The sequence below is a fragment of the Mobula birostris genome, chromosome 8, assembly GCF_030028105.1.
Source record: "Mobula birostris isolate sMobBir1 chromosome 8, sMobBir1.hap1, whole genome shotgun sequence".
Taxonomy (NCBI): Eukaryota; Metazoa; Chordata; class Chondrichthyes; order Myliobatiformes; family Myliobatidae; genus Mobula; species Mobula birostris.
Window position 1 is genome coordinate 69730157 of NC_092377.1, and position 23610 is coordinate 69753766.

General features: G+C 39.2%; 1 protein-coding gene across 3 annotated transcripts in view; it reads right to left on the reverse strand.

Moving 5' to 3' along the window:
• Window positions 1-283: 283 nt before the first annotated feature.
• The window catches only part of vps54 (VPS54 subunit of GARP complex), a 90995-nt gene continuing 67668 nt past the window's right edge, over window positions 284-23610 (reverse strand). For all 3 annotated transcript variants that reach the window (XM_072265411.1, XM_072265408.1, XM_072265409.1), the window contains 6 exons: window positions 20947-21034; window positions 18414-18535; window positions 15739-15819; window positions 7272-7379; window positions 2400-2494; window positions 284-1566 (listed from right to left, as the gene is read on the reverse strand). In XM_072265411.1, coding sequence (XP_072121512.1) covers window positions 1461-1566; window positions 2400-2494; window positions 7272-7379; window positions 15739-15819; window positions 18414-18535; window positions 20947-21034 — 600 coding nt within the window. In that variant the 3' untranslated portion in view covers window positions 284-1460. The remainder of the gene's footprint in view (window positions 1567-2399; window positions 2495-7271; window positions 7380-15738; window positions 15820-18413; window positions 18536-20946; window positions 21035-23610) is intronic.

Consider the following 23610-nt stretch of genomic DNA (forward strand, 5'->3'; position numbering starts at 1 on the left):
TATAAACAAGATAATTAATGGTTTTCAAAAAAAACATCCATAGCTGAAAAATGAGCCAAGTTGCTTAATTGAATAGAAGGAAGTCCACCTGTAAAGGTAAATGCAAAGAGATTACACCAGATGTTTAAGCGGACTTGGAATTATGTTACTGGCTCTTGGGGTGGATTGCAAAGAACTGTTAATATTTGGGTGGCAAGCAACCTTCAGCTCTAGCAAATTAAGTGCTGTTCAAACAATCTCCAATTGGATCACCAGAAGTATAAACTGTAAATAATAAACAATCTTACATTTTTTAAAATTTTATTTTAATATTTCAATTAAAAACACAAGGATTGGAGAGAGATTACTATCAGATATTATCAATCCTCAGCAAGCTTAGTTTTAAATTAATTATAATAGCAGCACAGAAGGGAGACAAGTTGGTGTTCAGTGCCACCAGTGTGGAATTAGGCACAATAAATATGGACTTCACTCCTGGCAGCACAAACTAATTTTTTTGCACTGCATGAGAAATAAACTTAGGCACTTGACTGTATTGTGGACAGCCACCATTAACTCTGTTTATGGATGGCACAAAGTTCCACAAGATGATGAAAAATAACCACTTCATTTACAAGAACAGATTGAAAATAAACTAACCAGCTAATGTTTTCCTTGAAACCCAGTGAGGCATTTTAAGCACCAAAGAACTTTCCTAAACATTTATTTCAGGAATGAAACTGGAATCTGCCAAATGCAAAACAAGAAAGTTGTTAAGCTGCTGCATCTAAAAAAAAAAGAAACTCTTTTACAAATATATTGTTGCTGTCTTCTATTGTTTACCAAAGGTGCACTGAGGATATACAACTGAAAATAACCCCAAAACACTTGAAACTTTTAAAGCTTTGCTTAAACAACAACTGGGCTATGGGAAAATTGTACATCTTATATGCAACCACCACTCCAAAAGATTATTTAAAATTCATCATAGAAAGGTCTGTAAAAAAATAAAGTTCCTAGATTATTAATAGTCTCCCGCACCATGGATAAACAAAACCATTTTTGAATTATTAATGTAACATGAATTTACAACCTTTTAAAAGCTATTTATAAACTGTATTGTCATTAACTTTTTTTTAAAATAGTGTTATGATTGCACAAGTTTTAACATACAAATAATCAGATGCAAAGCATCATTTAGTGCTACATACAGTCTTCCAGGAAAGCCAGAGCTCACATACAGTACTGCTTTTGGTCCACAGACATTAGAACCTACTTTGAAAATGAAGAACCTACTTTAAAAAAATAAAGAACACTCAGCTGAGCAGCTGCCCACAGAAGAACATTTTCTGCAAATCACGCCCCAATTTGGTCTAAGAGGTGCTTCTCCAGTGGAGCACAGTCATTTGATTATTGGGACAGTGAAGGTTGAGGATCATCAAAATTAAATCGCAGCATGCAAAGAGGTGTTCTTCAGAATGTCACCTTTTCTGCTCCCATATGTCTGTCACGTTAATGTCCAAACTCTCAAGGCCTTTTAGTGCTTGAATGTTTCCAGTGTAGAAAGCTAGATCTGATGTAACAAGCCTGCAGATAAAATAGATTGTCCAATTAGTCTCAGCCATAATTTCTCCATGTACGAGTATGCATGATTTGATGCAGCTACGTCAACTTCCCGTCATCTCTCTGTGCCACTCAACCATTTTTTTTAATAGTTTGTAACAAAAAAAAAATCAATGCAACATAATGCCTTGCTCATTGTGCTGTGAAGTTGCAATGACCACAGACAAAGATAGACAACTTTACCATTTCATTCTGTGGCTAGCATAGTTCAACAAATAACTGAAGTAGTTTTACACAAGTATTCACTATTCAATTGCTAAACCCACTAAGAAAGAGCAGAGGCTGGAGCAAGAGTAACCACTTACTTGAGCTGATATTTTACATGCAATTCAAATAACTTAAGTTGAAGAATTTCTAATGCATATTACAACTGTTGTATTTTTCAGGTGAAAATAAAATGTGCTGTAAATTGCCCTGATTCAAGATAATAATCACTACAATTATACCAATTGCAGTCAAATAAATTCAAAAGCAGCTCTAAACCTAGTTTTTTTTTCTACAACCATGACACCAATAAGGATGCTTTAAAAATGTTTATTATTTTTAAAACAAATTACTGAAAATCTTACAAAGGTATCCTGACATAAAAATATAAAAGCATTTGCCAGAAAATTGAGTATCTTAAAATGTTACTCACAGGTATTTTCAGCAGTATTATCAAATCAGTCTTAATCACTATTCTTAAAGATCAAAAATTTCTAAATGTTGCTGGATTGTGCTGATTCATGGCAGATTTTACATTCAGCAGTATGCAAATACATTCAAGGGGAAACATTAATCAAAAAAAATGTACAAACCCATGTAAAGGTCCACCATCATTCACCACGTTTAAGCGGGTAAGTTGCCTCTTCAAATGAACTTTAAAACTTGAATTGATTCTCAAGAACAACATCTAAAGGTTCAAAGAGAAATGCATTCACATTATGATGTTAATTTGTGCTCTTGCCCCTTTTCCTACTTTGCTACCACCCACTCTCATACACATTTCCTTTCCACAAATACAACATTAAGTTTCCAGAGATTCTGTACAATGGGACCAATTTCTCACAGTAATATTTTGGTACATTTCCAACTGACTTTTTGAGTTCAGAAGAAGGGGGGGTGGGGAGAATCTCATTAAAACTTATCAAATAGTGAGAGGCCTAGATAATGTGGATATGGGGATGTGGTTTCCTATATGGGGAAGTCTACCACCAGATGGCACAACCTCAGAACAGATGGAATTCCCCCTTTAGAACAATGACGATGAGGAACTTCTTTAGTCAAGGGTGGTGAATCTGTGGAATTCACTTTCACAGCTATGGAGTCCAAGTCATTGGGTATATTTAAAGCGGAGATTGATAGGCTCTTTAATAGTAAGGGTGCCAAAGGTTATGGGGAAAAGGCAGGAGAATAGGACTGAGGGAGATAATAAATCAACAATATTGAATGGTGGAGCAGACTCAATAGGCCAAATGGCCTACTACTGCCCCTATTTCTAAACACAAAACACTAATTCTTTAATTTTTAAATAAACATTAATTAATGCTTGTAATGAATGGCCATGGAGAGGCAATATCAGAAATTATAGGGGGATTCTGTAATTATTTGGTAGTAAAAATAACAACTACCATATCATTTCTTAATGCATGCATTACTAAATGACAATAAAAGAGGACTGCGCGTCTTCATAATCTAATACATCTGGGGTGCATTATTTGAATGTATTAGTTAATTTCTTGGTGCCTTACCATTTCTACATCATTATTGTACAACTTGATAAGAATGGTGGTCTGGTTCGTAAGTTTACATATGACAGAAGAACTGGTGGTGTGGATAGCAAAGATTATCTAAGGGTACACAAGAGTTTCAATACCATGCTGCAAATGTAAAACATTTGCTTTACAGCAGCATAGAATTGGAGAGCACAGACTTGAGGTTAGAGAGGAGAAATTTAAAGGTGATCTGATGGGGAAGTTTACAGGATTAAAGCAGACAAATCAGATAATTTTAGATAGGCATAATTTTTTTGGCATGAATATGGTGTGTTGTAAGGGTTCATTTATGTGCTCCACAATGAACTAAGATAAACCACAGCCTTCATTTAAATGAAGTGTACCTATACAATACTCCACCAGTTATCTTTTGCATTTAATTATTGGGTGAAGTGCTAGAACAGAGAAAGCTCAAAGTGACTGCACAGAAGTTTTTGAAAAATGGTAAACAAGTAGAGAGACAATATTAGGAACTTGGTTTTGTAATATAGTGCATGTCATATAAAAGCAAAAAAATTACAATTGAAAATGAAAATGTTGGAAACATTACGCAGGTCAAGAGAAGCAGAAAAGGGTTCCAGGTCAAAGACCCTTCATCAGAACAGGGAAAATGAAAAAAAAAACACGCTTCATTTTAAGTTGCTGGGAGGGTTGAATAACAAAAGTGATCTGAAAGCCTACATTACTGGTCGCCAACCCGTCGATTGCGATCGACCAGTCGATCTTTGAGACTTTCCCAGTAGATCCCGAAAAAAATCAAAAATAAATACACAAATACTGATGTGAGCATTATAAAAATAAGTAATACTAATTAGGATAATGGTAATATAGCAATACTTTCGCTACTGAAAGCTGTTTGTAAAAAGAGATTGTTTCCGGGTTGCAGGGTTTTAGTTCCGTTCTTTCTGCCCAGTGCAGAGCTCCCCCGCCATGCACCACGTTTTCAGCGTAGCTTGTGCTGCATCAAAGTGACCTATTAGATTAGATAAGAGCAGTGGTCCCCAATCTCTGGGCCGCAGACCGATACATTGCTGCGAAGAATGCAGTGGTAGCCAGAACGCACCCAGCACATCTATAAGAAAATAGCGGAAATAAACAAGCTAATTAATTAGGTGCTGCTGGGCACGTAAATATCGGCCCAGTTCAGAGGTGATTGCGTCCTCTCTGATCTGGGCCAACATTTACGTGCCGGCCGGCACCTAATTAATTAGCTTGTTTATTTCGGCTTTTTTCTTAAAGGTGTGTTGGGTGTGTCCTGGCTACCGCTGCATTCTTCAAGGCAATGTATCGGTCTGTGGCCTGGAGTTTGGGGACCACTGGATAAGAGTACAGACTGTCGCAAACATCAGTATACGGCAGTCGCTCGTGATATCCTGATAGCATGGCGGAGGCTCCATGAAAGAAAGCAAAAATGTACAAATTCCATCCAGAATGGGAAGAGGAATTTCTATTTAACTTGGTGAAACATAGAAACATAGAAAATAGGTGCAGGAGTAGGCCATTCGGCCCTTCGAGCCTGCACCGCCATTTATTATGATCATGGCTGATCATCCATCTCAGAACCCTGCACCAGCCTTCCCTCCATACCCCCTGATCCCCGTAGCCACAAAGGCCATATCTAACTCCCTCTTAAATACAGCCAATGAACTGGCCTCAACTGTTTCCTGTGGCAGAGAATTCCACAGATGCACCACTCTCTGTGTGAAGAAGTTTTTCATAATCTCGGTCCTAAAAGGCTTCCCCTTTATCCTCAAACTGTGACCCCTTGTTCTGGACCTCCCCAAAGACAAGTGTGTGTGTATGTTGTGCCACCAAACACAAGCACTGACTAAAGGGAATCTGGAGTGGCACCACAACACCAACCACCAGGAATTTAAAGACACCTACCCCCCAAACAGCTCAATTCGTGCCAGGAAAGTTGAGCTGAAATCAGGGTTGAGGGCCCAGCAATCGTTTTTCAGAAAACATGCTGCTCAAAGTAAGGCTGCTATTGAAGCATCATTTCACGTAAGTCATCTTTTGGCTAAACACAAGAAGCCTTTTACAGATGGCGATTTATTCAAGGAAGCAATGGCCATTACTGCAGAGACTGTTTTTAATGACTTTAAAAACAAAAACTACATCACAACCGCAATACATAATATACCGCTTGGCCCTGCAACAGTGACAGGGAGGGTAGAGTCACTGTCAGAGGACATGGATCGACAAAAGTGTTAAAGGACTTGTCACTCTGTGAATAGTTTTCACTACAGTTCGATGAATCCCGGGAAGTAATGCAAACAGTTCAGTTTGTTGTATTTGTTAGAATGGCTTTTCAAGATTTTACAACAAAGGAGGACTTCCTCACTCTTTTGCAATTAAAAGAGAGAACGAGAGGTGAGGATATTTACAATGAGTTTAAAAAATGTCTGTGAAAATGACATCCCCATTCATAAACTGATGGCAATGCGCGGTGTATGCGTTGGTTTTATAGCACTAAAAGTTAGTTACTACTTCAGGTCAACTTACCTATGTGAAATTGCATTTTCACAGCTGAAAATTATTACATCTAAGTACAGGAGCTGTCTTACTGATAGACACCTCACAGGCCGTCTCGGACTGGCTGTCTGTAGTTATGAGCCAAATTTCAGGAAACTAGCAGAAAGTATTCAGCCCCAGTCATCACACTGACAGCAACAGTCAATTTTTATTCATTTATTATTCATGTTGAAATAAAATTAAATAATGAAACTTAGAATTAAAGGTGTGAAGTATTGTAATATTCTTAAAGACAGCTATGGCCTGCTTGATATGCTAGTTACAGTGTTTTCTTGTTTGAATTAATTTGAAAGTTTGACAGAAGTATTTTGTGTAATTCAAATACAATTAGCCCAAATAAAAGGCCTCAAATTGGAAGTACAATCTGAGCTGTTTTTTCTCTAAATGATTTAGTAGGTAGATTTTGCCTTTCACTAAGGTCGAGGTAGGGGATCTTGGGCTTAAAAAGGTTGGTGACCACTAGCCTACATGATCCTGATGTAGACTTACAAGGAAAAAAGTTTGGACGTTGGAAGAGGATTCAAAGAAAACTTTCAAAAGGTAAGTGAATATATATTTGAAAAGTCGTTTTACAGAGTATGGGGAACAGCTGGAAAGTGGGATGAGTTGGATGACTCTTTTAAGAGGCAATATGTGTGCAACAGCCGAAATTATCAGTTCTGTCGTGCAGACTCCAAAATTCTGATCAGAGATTACCAAGCTGCTGCTTGTAATGCTAATTTGTCAATCTTCATATCGCTGGAAATACATACCACAAAACAATCCTTTCTTCAGATACTTTTTTAAAATAATAAATCACAGAGCAAGGACACAGCCAACAAAAAAAAAAAATCAGCATTTATAGTCTACCCCAAAATGAGGTGCCAATTAAAAGTTCAACCACATTGGGGACCTGGACTCAGGTGTAGGCCAGACCAGATAAGAACATAAATATTTTTTCCAATGGCCACGTCACTAAATAATGAACACAGGATGATACAGAGTTGACAGTCAAAACCTTTACCCGGAGTAGAAATAAACATCAGAGGACACGCTTTTAAGGTCAAGGGGGAAGTTGTTTTTTTTTTAAAAACACACAGAGGTGGACACCTGGAATAGGTTATAAAGAATAGTAGTGGAGGTAGTGGGAATTTAAGAGGCTTTTGGATGAACACGAGTATAAAGGAAATGGAGGGATTTGGATGATACACAGGATGAGGACATTTAGTTCAAGTTGGGTTCAGGATCAGCACAACATCATGAACCAAGTGGCCTATCCAGTGCAATATTGTTTATGTTCTTACATTGTATTTCCAGTTAATACTATCCAATATTAATACAAAAGCACGTTACTCAATTTGTTATGGACGCATAGATTTAAAAAAATATATTACCAACCTGTGTTTGTTCTGGAGGTAAGAGGTCATATATAGCTTCATGCATTTTAGATGTTTGCTTACAGATGTTTCGGAAACAAGTAGAAGGTACTGGTGCTTTCACTTCATACTGGAAACCAGGTAAAAGCATAAATACTCATTAGTTTAACAGTAACTCACTATTCCTCAACATAGTATGTCCTTGTAGTCAAAGAATTAAGGTAGCTGCATTTTAATGGCTGGGATCTGAAGGACCTAGGATGAAATGATATTGCAAGTTCATCTTGCAATACATATGCTATTGCCCTCTGTTGTAACTATCACATATACTAACATTCCAGTTACTGCATTAACTTACTCATTTCTAATGTGTTGTCTTTATATTAAATGGTTACTTTATCCTTCAATGCCTCACCAATTATCACACAAATCTTCATGTACCAGTTAAAAATTTTCCGTTGCATTGCATCACAAATTGCTGCTAAAATACCACTGTTCATTCCTTCCACAGCAATAGAAAATTAAATGGCAGGTATCATGAAATTACAGAATGACAGGAAATCCTCGACAAATGTGTAGCTCTCACAATCCCCAATTAATACACACTTCAGCCACTGTGCACTATCCTCAAAAATCTCTGTTCCAATTGTCCTCATTCTTTAATAGAAGTCTCCTTTTCATCATCCATTTGTAAGTGAATCTTCTCTTTGCTGTCTTCACTGATTTCTTATCTTTGCTAATTACTTCAGCCTTCTCTTTCATGTAGGATTACATCAAATCAGAAGTCACTCAGCTTCTAGTCAAGAACAATCAATAAATAAGACTTGCCAACAACACCCACATTGAAAGAACTTTTTTTTTGTAATTTATTTTTTATTGAATTTCATCATCAAACAAACATTTCCATAAGTATTTCAGATACTTCCTAAATAAAAAATGCTTAGTCATTTGTTGATCTCCATCTCATGACATCAAGGATTCTTCCACAGATGCTGCTCTCTGCACATCTTATTACCCATAAGACATAGGAGCAGAATTAGGCCATTCAGCCTACTGAGTCTGCTCTGCTATTCCATCATGGCTGATGCTGGATCCCACTCAAATCATACACCTTCCTTCTCGTCATATCATTTGATGTCTTGACTGATCAGGAAACGATCAACTTTCGCCCTAAATATACACATAGACGGCATCCACCGCAGTCTGTAGTAGACAATTCCACAGATTTACTACTCTCTGGCTAAAATAATACCTCTTTAGCTCCATTCTATAGGATCACCCCTCAATTTTGAGGCTGTGCCCTCTAGTTCTGGATACCCTGCCACAGGAAACATTCTCTCCACATCCACCCTGTCACGTTCTTTCAACATTCGGTAGGTTTCAATGAGATCCCCCTTGCGTTCTTCTAAATTCCAGCAAGTACAGGCCCAAAGCTGCCAAACACTCCTCATATGATCACCCCTTCATTCCCAAAATCATCCTTGTGAACCTCCTCTCGACTCCCTCCAATGACAACACATCCTTTCTGAGATATAGAGCCCAAAACTGTTGACAATACTCCAAGTGTGGCCTGACTAGTGTCTTATAAAGCCTCAGCATTATCTCCTTGCTTTTATACTCAATTCCCCTTGAAATAAATGCCAACATTGCATTTGCCTTTTTTACCACAGACTCAGCCTGTACTTTAACCTGATACAAGTTTTGCATGAGGACTCTCAAGTCCCTCTGCACCTCTGATATTTGAACCTTCTCCCCATTTAGATAATAGTCCGTACAATTGTTCCTTTTACCAAAATGCATTATCATACATTTCTCAACACTGTATTCCATCTGCCATTTTTTGCCCATTCATCCATTTTGTCTAAGTCCTGCTGCAATCGTATTGCTTCCTTAGCATTACCTACCCCTCCACCTATCTTTGTATTATCCGCAAACTTTGCCACAGAGCTATCAATTCCATTATCTAAATCATTCACAAAAGAATGTCAAAAGCAGCCGTCCCAATACTGACCCTCGAAGAACACTATTAGTCATCGGCAGCCAACCAGAAAAGGCCCCTTGTACTCCCACTCGCTGCCTCCTGCCTGTCAGCCATTCTGCTATCCATGCCAGTATCTTTCCTGTAATGTCATAGGATTTTATCTTGTTAAGCAGTCTCATGTGTGGCACATTATCAAACGCCTACTGAAAATCCAAGTAAATGACATCCACTGCCTCTCCTTTGTCCACCCTGCTTGTTACTTCCTCAAAGAACTCTTAACAGATTTGTCAGGCAAGATTTCCCTTTACAGAAACCATGCTGACTTTGACTTATTTCATCATTCATCTCCAAGTACCTTGAAACCTCATCCTTAATAATAGACTCCAAAACTTTCCCAACCACTGAAGTGAGGCTAACTGGCCTATAATTTCCTTTCTTTTGCCTTCTTCCCTTCTTAAAGAGTGGACTGACATTTGCAATCTTCCAGGTCCAATGGGATCATGCCAGAATCATGTGATTCTTGAAGGATCATGACCAATGCATCCGCTCTCTCTTCAGCAACCTCTCTCAGGACTCTGGGATGTAGTCCATTTGGCCCAGGTGACTTATCCACCTTAAGGTCTTTCAGTTTGCCTGGCACTTCTTCCTCTATAATAGCAATGGCACTCATTCCTGCATCCTGACACTCACGGACCTCCGGCACATTGCTAGTGTCTTCCACAGAGAAGACAGATGCAAAGTACCCATCAAGTTCATCTGCCATTTCTTTGTTCCCTATTACTATCTCACCAACATCATTTTCCAGTGATCTAATACCAACTCTCACCTCCCTTTTACTCTTTATATAACTGAAAAAATACTTTTGGTATCCTGCTTTATATTAATGGCTAGTCAGCCTTATTTTCCCTTCTTAAGAATTTTTTTTCAGTTGCCTTTTGTTGGATTTTAAAAGCTTTCCAATCATCCAACTTCCCACTCACTTTTGCTACCTTATATGCCCTTTCCTTGGCTTTTATGCAGTCTTTAACTTCCTTTGTCAGCCATGGTTGCCTACCCCTGCCATATGAGAACTTCTTCCTCTATGGGGCATCTCTATCCTGTGTTTTGTGAACTATTTCCAGAAACTCCAGCCATCTCTGCTTTTCCGTCATCCTTGCCAGTATCCCCCTACAATCCACTTGGACAAGCTCCTCTCTCATGCCTCTGTAATTCACTTTATTCCATTGCAATATTGATACATCTGACATACTTCTCCCTCTCAAACTGCAGTATGAATTCAATCATATTATGATCACTGTCTCCTAAGGGTTCCTTTACGTTAAGCTCCCTAATAAGATCTGAGTTATTACAATACACGCAGTCTAGGATAGCCTTTCCCCAAGTAGGCTCACGCATAAGCTGCTCTAAAAAGTAATCTCGTAGGCATTCAACAAATTCCTTCTCTTGCAATCCGACACCAACCTGATTTGCCCAATCCCCTACCATATTGAAGCCCCCCCATTACAATTGTGTCATTACCTATATTACATGCCTTTTCCAGCTCCCTTTGCAATCTTAAGCTTGCATCTTGGCTACTATTTGGAGGCCTATATATGATTCCCATAATGTGTTTTTTTTAACCCTTGCAATTTCTTAACTCCACCCACAAAGATACAACATTCTCTGACCCTATGTCACCTCTTTCTAAATATGTAATTCTATCTCTTACAAACAAAGCCACACCACCCCCTATGCCTCCTGCCTGTCCTTACGATACAAAGTATATCCTTTGATCTTAAGTTCCCAACTATGGCCTTCTTTCAGCCACGACTCAGTGATGCCCGCAATTTCATTCCGACCAATCTCTGATTGAACCATGAGTTCATCCACCTTATTCCAAACGCTATGCGCATTTAAATGCTGCACTGTCAGACCTGCATTCTTCACCCTTTTGAATTTTGCCTCTGTGGTACTATTTAACTTTGCTCTGTCTGCATTTGTACCCAGTCATTGGCTTGTCCTTCCTTACATTCATGTTACACCCATCATCTATTAGTAAACCTGCTGGCTCATCCTCAGCTCTATCACACTGGTTCCCATCCCTCTGCCATATTAGTTTAAAACACTCCCAACAGCTCTAGTAAATATGCCCGCAAGAATATTGGTCCCCCTCGGATTCAAGTGCAACCCGTCCCTTTTGTACAGGACCCACCTGCCCCAGAAGAGGTCCCAATTATTGTGCATTTTTTACACAAAAGTCCAATGGTAAAAATCTCAAAATTATTTCCAGGTATCACATTACGGAGGGAAGGGGTGAGGGGCCAGATAATCTGCAGAACTGAGTTGAAAACAGTCCTTGTGGACTTTACGTGCCCATTGTAAAAAGCGAGAGGGACCTGTTGGGACTTGTCTGTGTAGTGGGAGGTTTAAGCAGAGTGACCACTGTATGGGTGGACAGTGTTGGAGTGGTCAGGCTTTGAGTCAACAGGCTTGGGCGAGAACAGGCGCAGGCTAGAACTCAAGTTTGAGAAGTCAGAGGTATAATGACTGTAAGCAAGATGGTAGAATGTTCCTCCTGTGAGATGTGGGATTTCAGAGTATCTAATGGCTCCCCCTGATGATTACGTCTGCAGGAAGTGCACCCAACTTCAGCTCTTGACTGACATGGTCAAGGAGCTGGAGCTGTATGTATTCAGGACCATCTGGAAAGCTGAAAACCTCACAGGTGAGAGTTTCACTGAGGTGGTCACATCCAGAGTGCAGGCTTCAGGTAGTAGATGAGTAACCACCAGGAGAAGTAAGGGTAGTAAGCAGTCTTTGCAGGGTTCTCCTGTGGCCAATCCCTTCAGCAATACGTATACACCCTTTTGGATACTGCTGGGTCAGATGACCTATAAGGGCACAGCAGGAGCAGCCAAGACAGTGATAGTGCGTCTAGTTCTGAGGCTAAGCAGGGAAAGGTAAAGTCAGGCAGAGCAATTGTGATAGGAGACTCAATAGTTAGGGAGATGGACAGTAGATTCTGTGGCCACAAGACAGAAGGCAGTATAATGTGAAACCTCCCAGGTGCCAGGGTTGAGGATGTTTCAGAGGGGGTGCAGAAGATTTTCAAGAGGGAGGGTGAGCAGCCAAAGGTCATGGTGCACATTGGTACCAATGACACAGATAGAAAGGTGGGGGCGTGGGGGTGGAGGTGGAGGGAGAAGTCCTGTGCAGCGAGTATGAAGAGTTAGGGAAAAGGCTGAAGGGCAGGACCTCTAAGGTAGTAATCTCTGGATTACTCCCAGTACCACATGTGAGTCAGGTCAGGAATAGAATGATAGTACAGATGAATGAGTGGCTCAGGAAGTGATGAAGGGGGCAGAGTTTCGATTTCTGGATCTTTGGAATCTCTTCTGGGGGAGGTATGAACCCAAGGGGGACCAATATCCTTGCAGGCAGGTTCGCTAGAGCTGTTGGGGATGGTTTAAACTAATTTGGTAGGCAGATATGCACTGGAATGATCAGGCTGAGGATGGGGCAGTTGATATACAAGTCGATGCAGTGTGTAGTGAGACTGAGGAAGAACAGACAGATGATAGGGCAAAATTGCAGTCAGTAGGATGAGGTGAAGTGTAACATCAGGGCAAAATTCAAAAAAGAGTGGATGAATACAGCAGTGAAGATGTTATATTTGAATGCACACAGTATATGGAATAAGGTAGATGATCTTGTATCGCAGTTAGAGATTGGGAGGTATGATGTGGTGAACTGTCATGGCTGAAAGAAGATCACAGTTGAGAGCTTCATATCCAAGGACATCCATTGTATCGAAAGGACAGGCAGGTAGACAGAGAGGGTGGAGTGGCTCTGTTGGAAAAACAAAATGAAGTCAAATCCTTGGAAAGAGATGACATATGATTGGAAGATGCCGCATCTTTGTGGGTAGAGGTAAGAAACTGCAAGGGCAAAAAGACCCTGATGGGAGTTATATACAGGCTCTGAACAGTCGCCAGGATGTGGGATACAAATTTCAATGGAAGAAAAAAAAGGCATGTAATCAGGGCAATGTTATGACAGTCATGGAGTATTTCAATATGCAGACAGACACGGAAAATCAGGTTGGTAATGGATCTCAAGTAAGGAAATTCATCAAATGTCTAGAAGATGGCTTTTTAGAGCAGCTTGTGGTTGAGCCCACTAACAGAAAGGCAATTCTGAATTGAGTGTTGTGTAATGAATCAGATTTGATTAAGGAGCTTAAAGTAAAAGAACCCTCAGGAGGCAGTGATCATAATATATCATAACTCATCCTGCAGTTTGGGAGGGAGAAAATAAAGTGAGATGTATCAGTATTACAGTGGAGCAAAGGGAATTACAGAGCCATGACAAAGGAGCTGTCCAAAGTTGATTGGAAGGAGACACTAGCAGAGATGACGGTATACCAGGAATGGCTGGAGCTTCTAGGAGCAATTCAGAACGTGCAGGATTGATAAATCCCAAAGATGAAAAGTATTCTGAAGGGAAAATGAAGCAACTGTGTCCAACAAGGGGAGTCAAAGACAGCGTAAAAGCAAAAGAGATGGCATATAATATAGCAAAAAATAGTTGGAAGTTAATGCGTTGCAAAGCTTTTAAAAAACCAACAGAAGGCAACTAAAAAAGTCACACAGGAGGAAAAAATGGAATACAAAGGGAAGCTATCCAGTAATATCAAAGAGGATACTAATTTTTTGATATATAAAGAGTAAAACAGAGCAAGAGTGATAAATGATACAGGATAGGTAGTAATGGGGAACAAAGAAATAATGGCCAAACATAATTAAGTATTTTGCATCAGTCTTCACTGTGGATGACACTAGCAGTTTGCTAGAAATTAGAGTGGGTTAGGGGCAGAAGTGAGTGTAATTGCTATTACTAAGGAGAAGATGCTTGGGAAGCTGCAAGGTCTGAAAGTGGACAAGTCACCTGGATCAGATGGACTACACCCCAATGTTCCGCAAGAGGTAGCTGAAGAGATTGTAGAGGCATTAATAATGATCTTTCATGAATCACGAGATTCTGGAATGATTCCAGAGGACTAGGACATTGCAAATATCACTCCACTCTTCAAGAAGAGAGAGGCAAAAGAAAGAAAATTAAAGACCAGTTATCCTAACTTCAGTGGTTGGGATGATATTGGACTCCATTATTAAGGATGAGGATTTGGGGTACTTAGAGACACACATTAAAGTTGACCACAGTCAGCATGGCTTCCTTAAGATAAAATCTTGGCTGACAAATTTATTGGAATTCTTTGAGGAAACAGCAGACAGGATAGACAAGGGAGAGTCACTAGATGCGTGCTTGGATTTTCAGAAGGCCTTTAACACATGAGGTTGCTGAACAAGATAAGAGCCCATGGTACTACAGGAAAAGTAACAGCATGGAAAGAAGACTGGCTTACTGGCAGAGGCAAAGAAATAGAATAAAGGGTTATTATGGTTGGCTGCTGGTGACTTGTGGTGTTGTGTGGGTGTGGGGATGAATATTGGGATTACTCCTTTTCATGTTATATGTCAATGGTTTGGATGACAGAATTCATGGCTTTGTGGCTAAGACTGCATATGATACAAAGTTAGGTGGAGGAGCAGCTACTGTTGAGGAAGCAGGGTTTCTGCAGAAGGACAGATTGGGAGAATGGGTAAAGTAGCAGATGGAATATAATGTAGGGAAGTGTATGGTCATGCACTTTGGTAGAAGAAATAACAATGTGGACTATTTTCTAAACAGGGAGAAAATTTAAAAATCAGAGGTGCAAAGGGACTTTGTGCAGGATTCCCTGAAGGTTAATTTGCAAGTTGAGTCAGTGGTAAGGAAGGCAAATGCAATGTTAGTATTCATTTCAAGAGGGCTAAAATGTAAGAACAAGGATGTGATGCTGAGGTTTTACAAGGCATTGATCAGACCACACTTGGAGTCCCATTATCAATGAAAAGATGAGCTGGTATTGGAGAGAATCCAGAGGAGGTTCACAAGAATTATTCTGGGAATGAAAGGGTTAATACGTGAGGAGCGTATAATGGTTCTGGGCCTGTACTCACTGGAGCTTAGAAGACTGAGGGGCAGATCTCACTGAAACCTATCCAATATTGAAAGGCCTAGATAGAGTGGATGTGGAGAGGATGTTTTCTATAATGGGTGAGTCCAGGACCAGAGGGCACAGCTTTGGAATAGAGGGATGTCTATGTAGAACAGAAATGAAAAGGAATTTCTTTCACCAGAAGATGGTGAACCTGTGGAATTCATTGCCAAGGACTGCTGTGGAGGCCAAACAATTGAGTACATTTAAAGCAGAGGCTGATTGGTTCTTGGTTATGGGAAGATGCACCCAGAAGAACAATTCAAATCATGACTGTATGTAAACCTACTAGCAATGGTCTAGAAGCAGACATCCAGGAACTACAACTGTACTTAAAATAGCACGTGACCATCAAAATAGCAGAATATGCATGTTTTGAATTCTTTAAAGAACTGAGCATAGCCAAAGAAACAAAATTTAAAATTTTACCTTAGACAATGTTTTATCACAGAGTCCATCCATGATTGCAACAAGTTTTGCCAAAATCTCAGCAATATGGTCATTATAATCCTTAGCAAATAGATAAAAAAAATTATGCTACATTGAAATATACCAAATATACATGAATCATCAACATAATGCAGAACTTTGACTTTATCTACTGACGTTTGACTACTACTTCTGTGTTGGATTTAGGCAATTTATAACAACTGAAGCTTTCAGAAATGAATAGTATCCAGAATACACATCAACTTCCTTTACAAATACAATAGAAAAGGAAAACAAAAGGCAGAGGTAAATGAGAAAACTGAGAGGAAGGAAGGAAATTAACCCTTTCTTTTACCAGCATATTTATCAGAAACTGTAGTGGTAGGCCCTCTGTTGTTCAGGGTTGACCATAGATATTGCATTCTATCTATACAAGCCAGAACAGTACAATATGGAGAGCAAGCTATTGCTCATGCAGCAGGCTCACCATCTCGACACAGCTGATCAACCCAAAGGAACAGCAGAGATTGATACAGCTTAGCACCAGTAGTGTTGCAGGAGTTGCCAGTCAGTGTTGAGCTCAATGTAGGACTGCATTAGAGACTTCAGCTCCAGGTTTTTCCTTTGGGGTTTACTCTCAAAGCCTTCCCACGAGCAGGTATAGCTTCAAGGCAGTGGAGGTTTGAGATCAAAGTTTTCCTTCTCCTAGATGAGCTACCAACCACGGCTGACAAGCCCCATCTGCCCGAAGTGAATGGTTTTAAGGTGCCAGTACCTCACCTTTGTCAGTAGAAATAGTTCTGTCGGGCTTAGTAGCTATGCCACATGTGAAGACCAGGAGCTGGACTTGGTTGTCAGGGGCTATTTGAGATGCATACCTTTGAGTGCATTTAATAGGCAATAGGAGCAACTACTACTACCCGACCATGACAATCTTAAGGAATCCAGAAACTGTAGTACTGGAAATTAAATGCAAACAACTTAATCAGTAGTAATGCCTCCATTTTGATTACAAAAGGAAAAAGTATCACGCGATGTGAGAGACAATTTATTCGACTCAAGTACAGGGATATGTTGCTCTTTGCTTGGTTTCCCAAAACACTTCAATTCTATTCAATGTCTTTTCATATACTCAAACCTTTATTGCCCAGCATTTGTCTTTGCCAGCCCCTAACTTTATTTGAGGCAGGATTAAGTTCATATTGCTTTTTATCAAGTTAGTTTTCATAGGTTTTAAAAGACTAGCAACAGGAGACAAACTGCTTTTTACATTCACAAGAGACTGGAAACTTCCAAGGGCAAGAAAATTATATATTGTTGGAGGCCAGGATAAGCAAGAGTTTCAGATGGTATGTGCAGTGACCAAAAGACTACTATTCTATAGTGAAGGATTGCTGCTGCCCCAAATACCATCAGAACTGGATAAGTCTTAAGACAAAAGTGATGTATTTGGTACAAACACCACACACAAAATGCTGCAGGCCAGGCAGCACCTATAGGAAGAAGTACAGTTGACATTTCCGGCCCACTAGTCCTGATGAAGGGTCTCGGCCGGAAACGTCAACTGTACTTCTTCCTATAGATGCTGCCTGGCCTGCTGTGTTCACCAGCATTTTGTGTGTGTTGCTTGAACTTCCAGCATCTGCAGATTTCCTCATGTTTGTGTATTTGGTACAAAGTTGATTTTCGACCAGTATTAAAGATTCCACCGAATGTAATCAATTATTTTAAATGAAATGTAAAAGTTCCCAAGGTCAAGAAATGAGATAACTGGATAAGTTATATGTCTTTCATTTTCATTCTGAACAAGTTATGAATTTTTGAATCGTCTATGAACACTACCTCGCTATTCATTTCTTGCACTTTTAATTTATTTACTTTTAAGAGTTTATAGTAATAGCTTTGTGTTGCCCACAAAGCAACAAATTTCACAACATATGTCAGTGCTAATAAATCAAATCTGATCTTAACAGCAGTTGCTTTCATAAGAAGACTAGTAAATGGCGTATTTTTGATTTTCATTCTGACTGCAAGCTATCAAAGTACTCCAAAATTCCAGAACTGTTTATGGATCAATCTGCCATAACTTACAAGAACTGGGAAAGTATCAGTATGAGGATACTCATGAAAGCACCTTAATACAATACCACAAGGCCATCTTCAATGTACTTCCGTTTCAGATAAGAAATCCATAAACAGAATTCCAGAATCTTTATATTTATACAGGACTAGTCACAGATGGATTGACATTAGGGATGATTGGAAAATAGACTTTACATTTCAGAAAAAATGTTGTTATTAAGGGGACTCTTCCTAACATATAAAAAGACAAATCTGATAAAGAAAATTATCCAAAGTCATATTAGTCATGGAAATAGAGGACAAAGGTTTGCTTGAGTGGAAATAAAAGGACATTCAGAAAGAAGTGCTGACAGTGATCATTTTGGTAATAGATCTCCAAGTGGAGACACATTCTCAACATACAAATAATGACTTAACAGAAAAGTACACATACCTCAAGGATACATTTTTCATTCTTATGTATAGTAATAACTTTACAACAAATCCTAAATGTTAAGATAGTCAGTCACTTTTAAAACAGCTCTTTGATACTTATTCCAAACAAAAGCCCAACGTTAATGCAACACCATTTAGAAAACACTGAACAATTTTACCTTAGTGATATGGTCAAGGTGCCGCAGCATATTGTATTGCTTGGGCTGTAGCCGAGCTTCAAAGTGCACTCTGATTATGGGAATGTAGTGCACAATTAGCTGTAAACAACGAGAGGCAAGTGCTGCAGAGATAAAGTCAAAATAAAGGCTAAGAATTAGCAAAAATGAACATCAAAGATATTGCACATAAAAGAATCTGTTAACTGGACATACCACCCAAACAACCTGCACTTACTACAAAACTAAATTCTCATTCCACATGCCAGCTCCATTTCCCTATTTTTCATTCCTCTTTCCTTTACCCCATACTTACTGTCTCTGCTCCAACTGAGCAATGCTTTCCTCAGGATTATTTTGTTTGTAGTTTGTAATTCCACAGAGGAATCAGCAGCCTTGGGAATCTGCACAACAATTTCTTTACTGTCATGAGATCCACAACTATGCAGGATGGTAACTATAACCTAACAGGGATTTTATATAATTCAGCATTGCTTCTTGATTGTTTTATTTGAAAAATCATCTCGTAACCATAACTTGTGTTGTCTATTAGAAATTACATTTCTTGTACACCAGCCCTCCTAAATACCTCTGCTCTCCAAGGTTACTTTGTTTTCCAAACAAAATAAACTTTTAAAAATCAATATGTATCATATTATATTTACTGACATGAAGTCACAACTATGATTTTGAATCATACAACCCTCTGAACAATATCTACTTGCATTTTCCTTTGGTGTTTCAATTTAACACATCTGCTATTACAGTCATTTGCAAATGTGAACACCTTTCCTATTCATACATTCAAATCAATTTATTAGTGACCAGAAATTCCCTATGAAGAACCAAAAACCACTCTGAAAAATTTTTGCAGCTTAACAATAGCGCACTGCTTTACAGCACCAATAGTAAGAATGGAGTTCGATTCCCACCGCTGTCAGTAAGGAGTTTATACTGCATGGGTCTCTTCCAGGTGCTCCAGTTTCCTTCCACACTCCAAAGGTGTCTGTTTAGGGTTAGTGACTTGTGGGCATGCTATGATGTATGGAAGCATGGTAACAATTGTGGGCTGCCCAGTACAATCCTTGCTGATTTGATTTGATTTGATGCAAACACACATTTCACTGTATGTTTTGATGTCACATGTGACAAATAAAGCAAATCGTTTAATCTTTGATTTGCAAAAGGAGACTTCCTACCATTTTCTTTCTTTCAATGTTCAGTCTTGCGCATCTAACCAAAGCAACATTGATTTGCTAGGAACATAAGCACTGAATAACAATGCATAAGGCAGACGGAAAGCAGCTAAACATTTCTAAGTTCACATTCATTGCAATTTTGGGGCATTAAACATTTTGCCAAATATTAAAAAATGACTTTCTTTGCATCCATGATTGGGGTTCAAAACAGACATATGCTATTTGATGCAGATTTTGGTTGCTATTACTTGGCACTAGCTTAGTAAGTGAAATGTTCTATTGGTCTAAACTACATTGTTTCTAACTGGGAAGTTACAATGTTGAATCATATTCCTGAGGCTAAACAACAGATTGCAGGAATGCATGATACCCAACATCTAAAGTGTACAACTGAAGAAACAAAACATTGCAGATGAGACTTAAATTTGTCAAGGTGCACTGGGAAAGTTATTTAAGGAGAGAAGTTACTAGAGGACACTACCTCTGCTCTGCAATACGTAGTAACTGGTGGTCTGATCTGTTGGTTGCTGTCAGGAAGGTAACCAATCCACAATATGTGTAGGAAAATCTCCATGTCTAAGAGTTGGAAAATATACTGCATGTACAGTAACTTCCCTTTCATGTTTACCCAAGGCCATTATCTGATAAGCAAAAATGGATCTTAACTATGGTAAATGTATTCCTGAAACTTTTTTTAAAACCAGTACCCATTTGTCAGCCCATTGAGTAACAGTTCTAAATGAATTATTTAATGGGTTCTGAATGGGAGTGGAGAATTCCTAGTTTAATACAAAATACACTTAACATAAAAATGAAAAGGGCCTGAATTAATTAGAATTAATCAGAGCAAGAAAAAATATTATTGCTGACAATCAATAGGATAAATCTAGATGCAACAATGAATTCTGAAAGACGGGAAAATCTGCAGAAGTCCAAGCAACACACACAAAATGCTGGAGGAACTTAGCAGGCCAGGCAGCATCTATGGAAAAAAGTAAACAGTTGATATTTCAGGCCAAGACCCTTCATCAGGACTGGGGAAAAAGATGAAAAGTTAGAGCAAGAAGGGGGCAGGGGGGAGGGAAGGAAGTAGTACAGAGTGGTAGGTGATAAGTGAAAGAGACAAAGGGCTGGGGAAGGGAGATCAGATAGGAGAGGGGAGAAGACCATGGAAGAAAGGGAAGGTGGAGGAACACCAGAGAGAGGTGATAGGCAGGTAAGGAGATAAGGTGAGAGAGGAAAATGGGAATGGTGAAGGGCGGGGGCAATTACTGGAATGTTGAATGAATTTTGTAAGTCTTGGTTATAATCACTAGTAAAACAAAAACCTCCGTTACCTAAATTTTTGGTAGTTATTGTTTTCAGTCCAACAACCTGTAATGCACCTGCTCCAAGTACCAGCTGGCAGCTTCGTGAATTAAAATGCTGAAAAAGGAGAGATGTTTAAGTGCCTTCAATTTAATATTTATTGCTTAGAACAGCATTCTAAATGGCATTAAGTATCTGTATGCAACATACAATACTAAATTATTCATAAGCCACATAATTAAAGAAATCTTCAAAATAATCACAGATCACTAATATTACTCCATTAATGCTAACCTAAAATAATGAACTCTAAATATTTATAAGCAAAGGGGTGAGTATCCCAGTTACATCAAAATACTGTAAAACTTCATTTCTAAGTTTACTTAAATTTTAATTTAGTCCATCAACAAGGTGAAAGAATGCAAAGATTTTAAAACTCTGAAGGAATATAGGTTACGCTTTTCTTTAAACACCAAATGTAATTATCTTTTTATATAAATTGTGCATGTTTTACACACTTTGTGGAAACAAACAGAAATTGAAACAGTCAATCTAACTTAGAGATGTTCAGTGGAAAAGCAATTTGGTGTTTCAAAGTTCATCTATCAAAGAATGTACAAATTATACAATTATTGAGATTTGTCAGGCAGCCACAAAGAAAGAAACCTGAAAGAACCCAATTAAAAAAAGACCAACACCCAATACGCAGTGAAAGGTTGGCGGGGGGGGGGGGGACCAAATTATGCCAACAATAAAAGCAAGCAACAGCATTCCAAACCAAATTGCTAAAACTGCCCAATGCATCACCAGCACTAGACTACCCAATGTCAAGGACATACAATGCCTTGAAAAAGTATTCAGCCCTCCAACCCCTTTGGTCACATAAATGAGAATTACAACCAGGAATTTTGATCAATTTAACTGAGAATTTTTTTATTTCTTAATTATGTGCTCCTTTTTTCACAGTAGAGCCCAAAAATGGAAAATTGCAAAGCATGAGAAATGAAAAACGTAAAAACTGAAATGTCAACAGTTCAAAAGTATTCATCCCCCTTTGCTCAGTACTCAGTTGAGCCACCTCTCACAGCTATTACAGACTGTTGACTTTTTTGATAAGCCGCTATTAACTTTGTACAACATGATGGAGCAAGATTTGCCCATTCCTCCTTGCAAAACTGCTCAAACAGTGCCAGATTAGTTGGGGAGCAGTGGTGGACAGCAATTTTGAAGTCTTGCCAAAGACATTTGATCGGGTTGAGGTCAGGACTCTGATTTGGCCACTCAGGGACATCAATTTTCTTCATTTGAATCCACTCTGTGGTTGCTCTGGAGGTGTGCTTTGAGTCATTGTCCTGCTGAAAGACAAACTTCCTCCCTGGTTTAAGCTTTCTGGTCGATGCTAGCAGGTCTTTATGCAGGATCTCTCTGTGTTTAGCAGCAATCATCCTTCCATCAATCCTGACCAGATTTCCAGTCCCTGCTGTTGAAAAACATCCCCATAGCATGATGCTATCTCCACCATATTTTACAGTAGGGACAGTGTGGCCTGGCTGATGTGCAGTATTAGATTTACGTCACACATATTGCTTAGTGTTGAAGCCGAAGAGTTCCACTTTAGTCTCACCTGACCCCAAAACTTTCTTCCATATCTTTACAGAATCTTCTAAGTAACGCTTTGCAAAGTCTTCACAGGCAAGGATATGCTTTTTTTTTAGTGGTATGTATGGCATAAATCTAATAATGTGCATCAGCCAGGTGACACCATTCCTACTGTAAAGTAAGGTTGTGGTTGCATCATGCTATGGGGATACTTTTCAGCAGCAGAGAGTAGAAATCTGGTCAGGATAGATGGGACGATAAAATATTGCTAAATACAGAGAAATCCTGGATAAAAATCTGCTAGCCTCTGCCAGAAAGCTTAAACTGGAAAGTTCGTCTTTCAGCAGGACAACGACCCAAAGCACACTGCCAGAGCAACCGTGAAGTGGCTTCAAATGAAGAAAATTTATTGTCCTTGAGTGGCCCAGTCAGAGCCCTAACGTTAACCCGATAGAACATCTTTGAACATTGAACACCTCATGATTGCTATTCACCACCGCTCCCCGACTAACCCGGCACAACTTGAGCAATTTACAAGGATGAATGGGCAAATCTTGCTTCATCACATTGTGCAAAGCTAATAGAGACTTATCCAAAAAGACTACAGGCTGTAATAGCTGCGAGAGGTGGTTCACTAAGTACTGAGCAAAGGGGGATGAACACTTCTGATCTGCTAACATTTCAGTTTTTGAATTTTTAGTTCTTCATGTTTTATAATTTTCCCTGTTTTTTGGGTTCTACTGTGATAAAAAATGAGCATGTGATTCACAGATAAAAATTCTCGGTTAAGTCGATCAAAATTCCTGGTTGTAATACCCGTTTATGTGAACAAAGGGTTTGGGACAGAATACTTTTTCAAAGCCCTGTACATGCTGATACAGAGAGATGCTGGAAAAAGGCCAGCAATATCATGAAGGATTCCACCCACCCAGCTCATAGTGTGTTCCACTCCCACCAGGGAGGAGGCTATGTATCATCCATGCCAGGATCCCTGGACTCTCCCCAAGTAGTAAGCCTGGTCAACATCTCCAACCACCAACTCACCCCTGCACACCCATTACCACCACGCCTTTATCATTTCCTGTCAGTCCCCT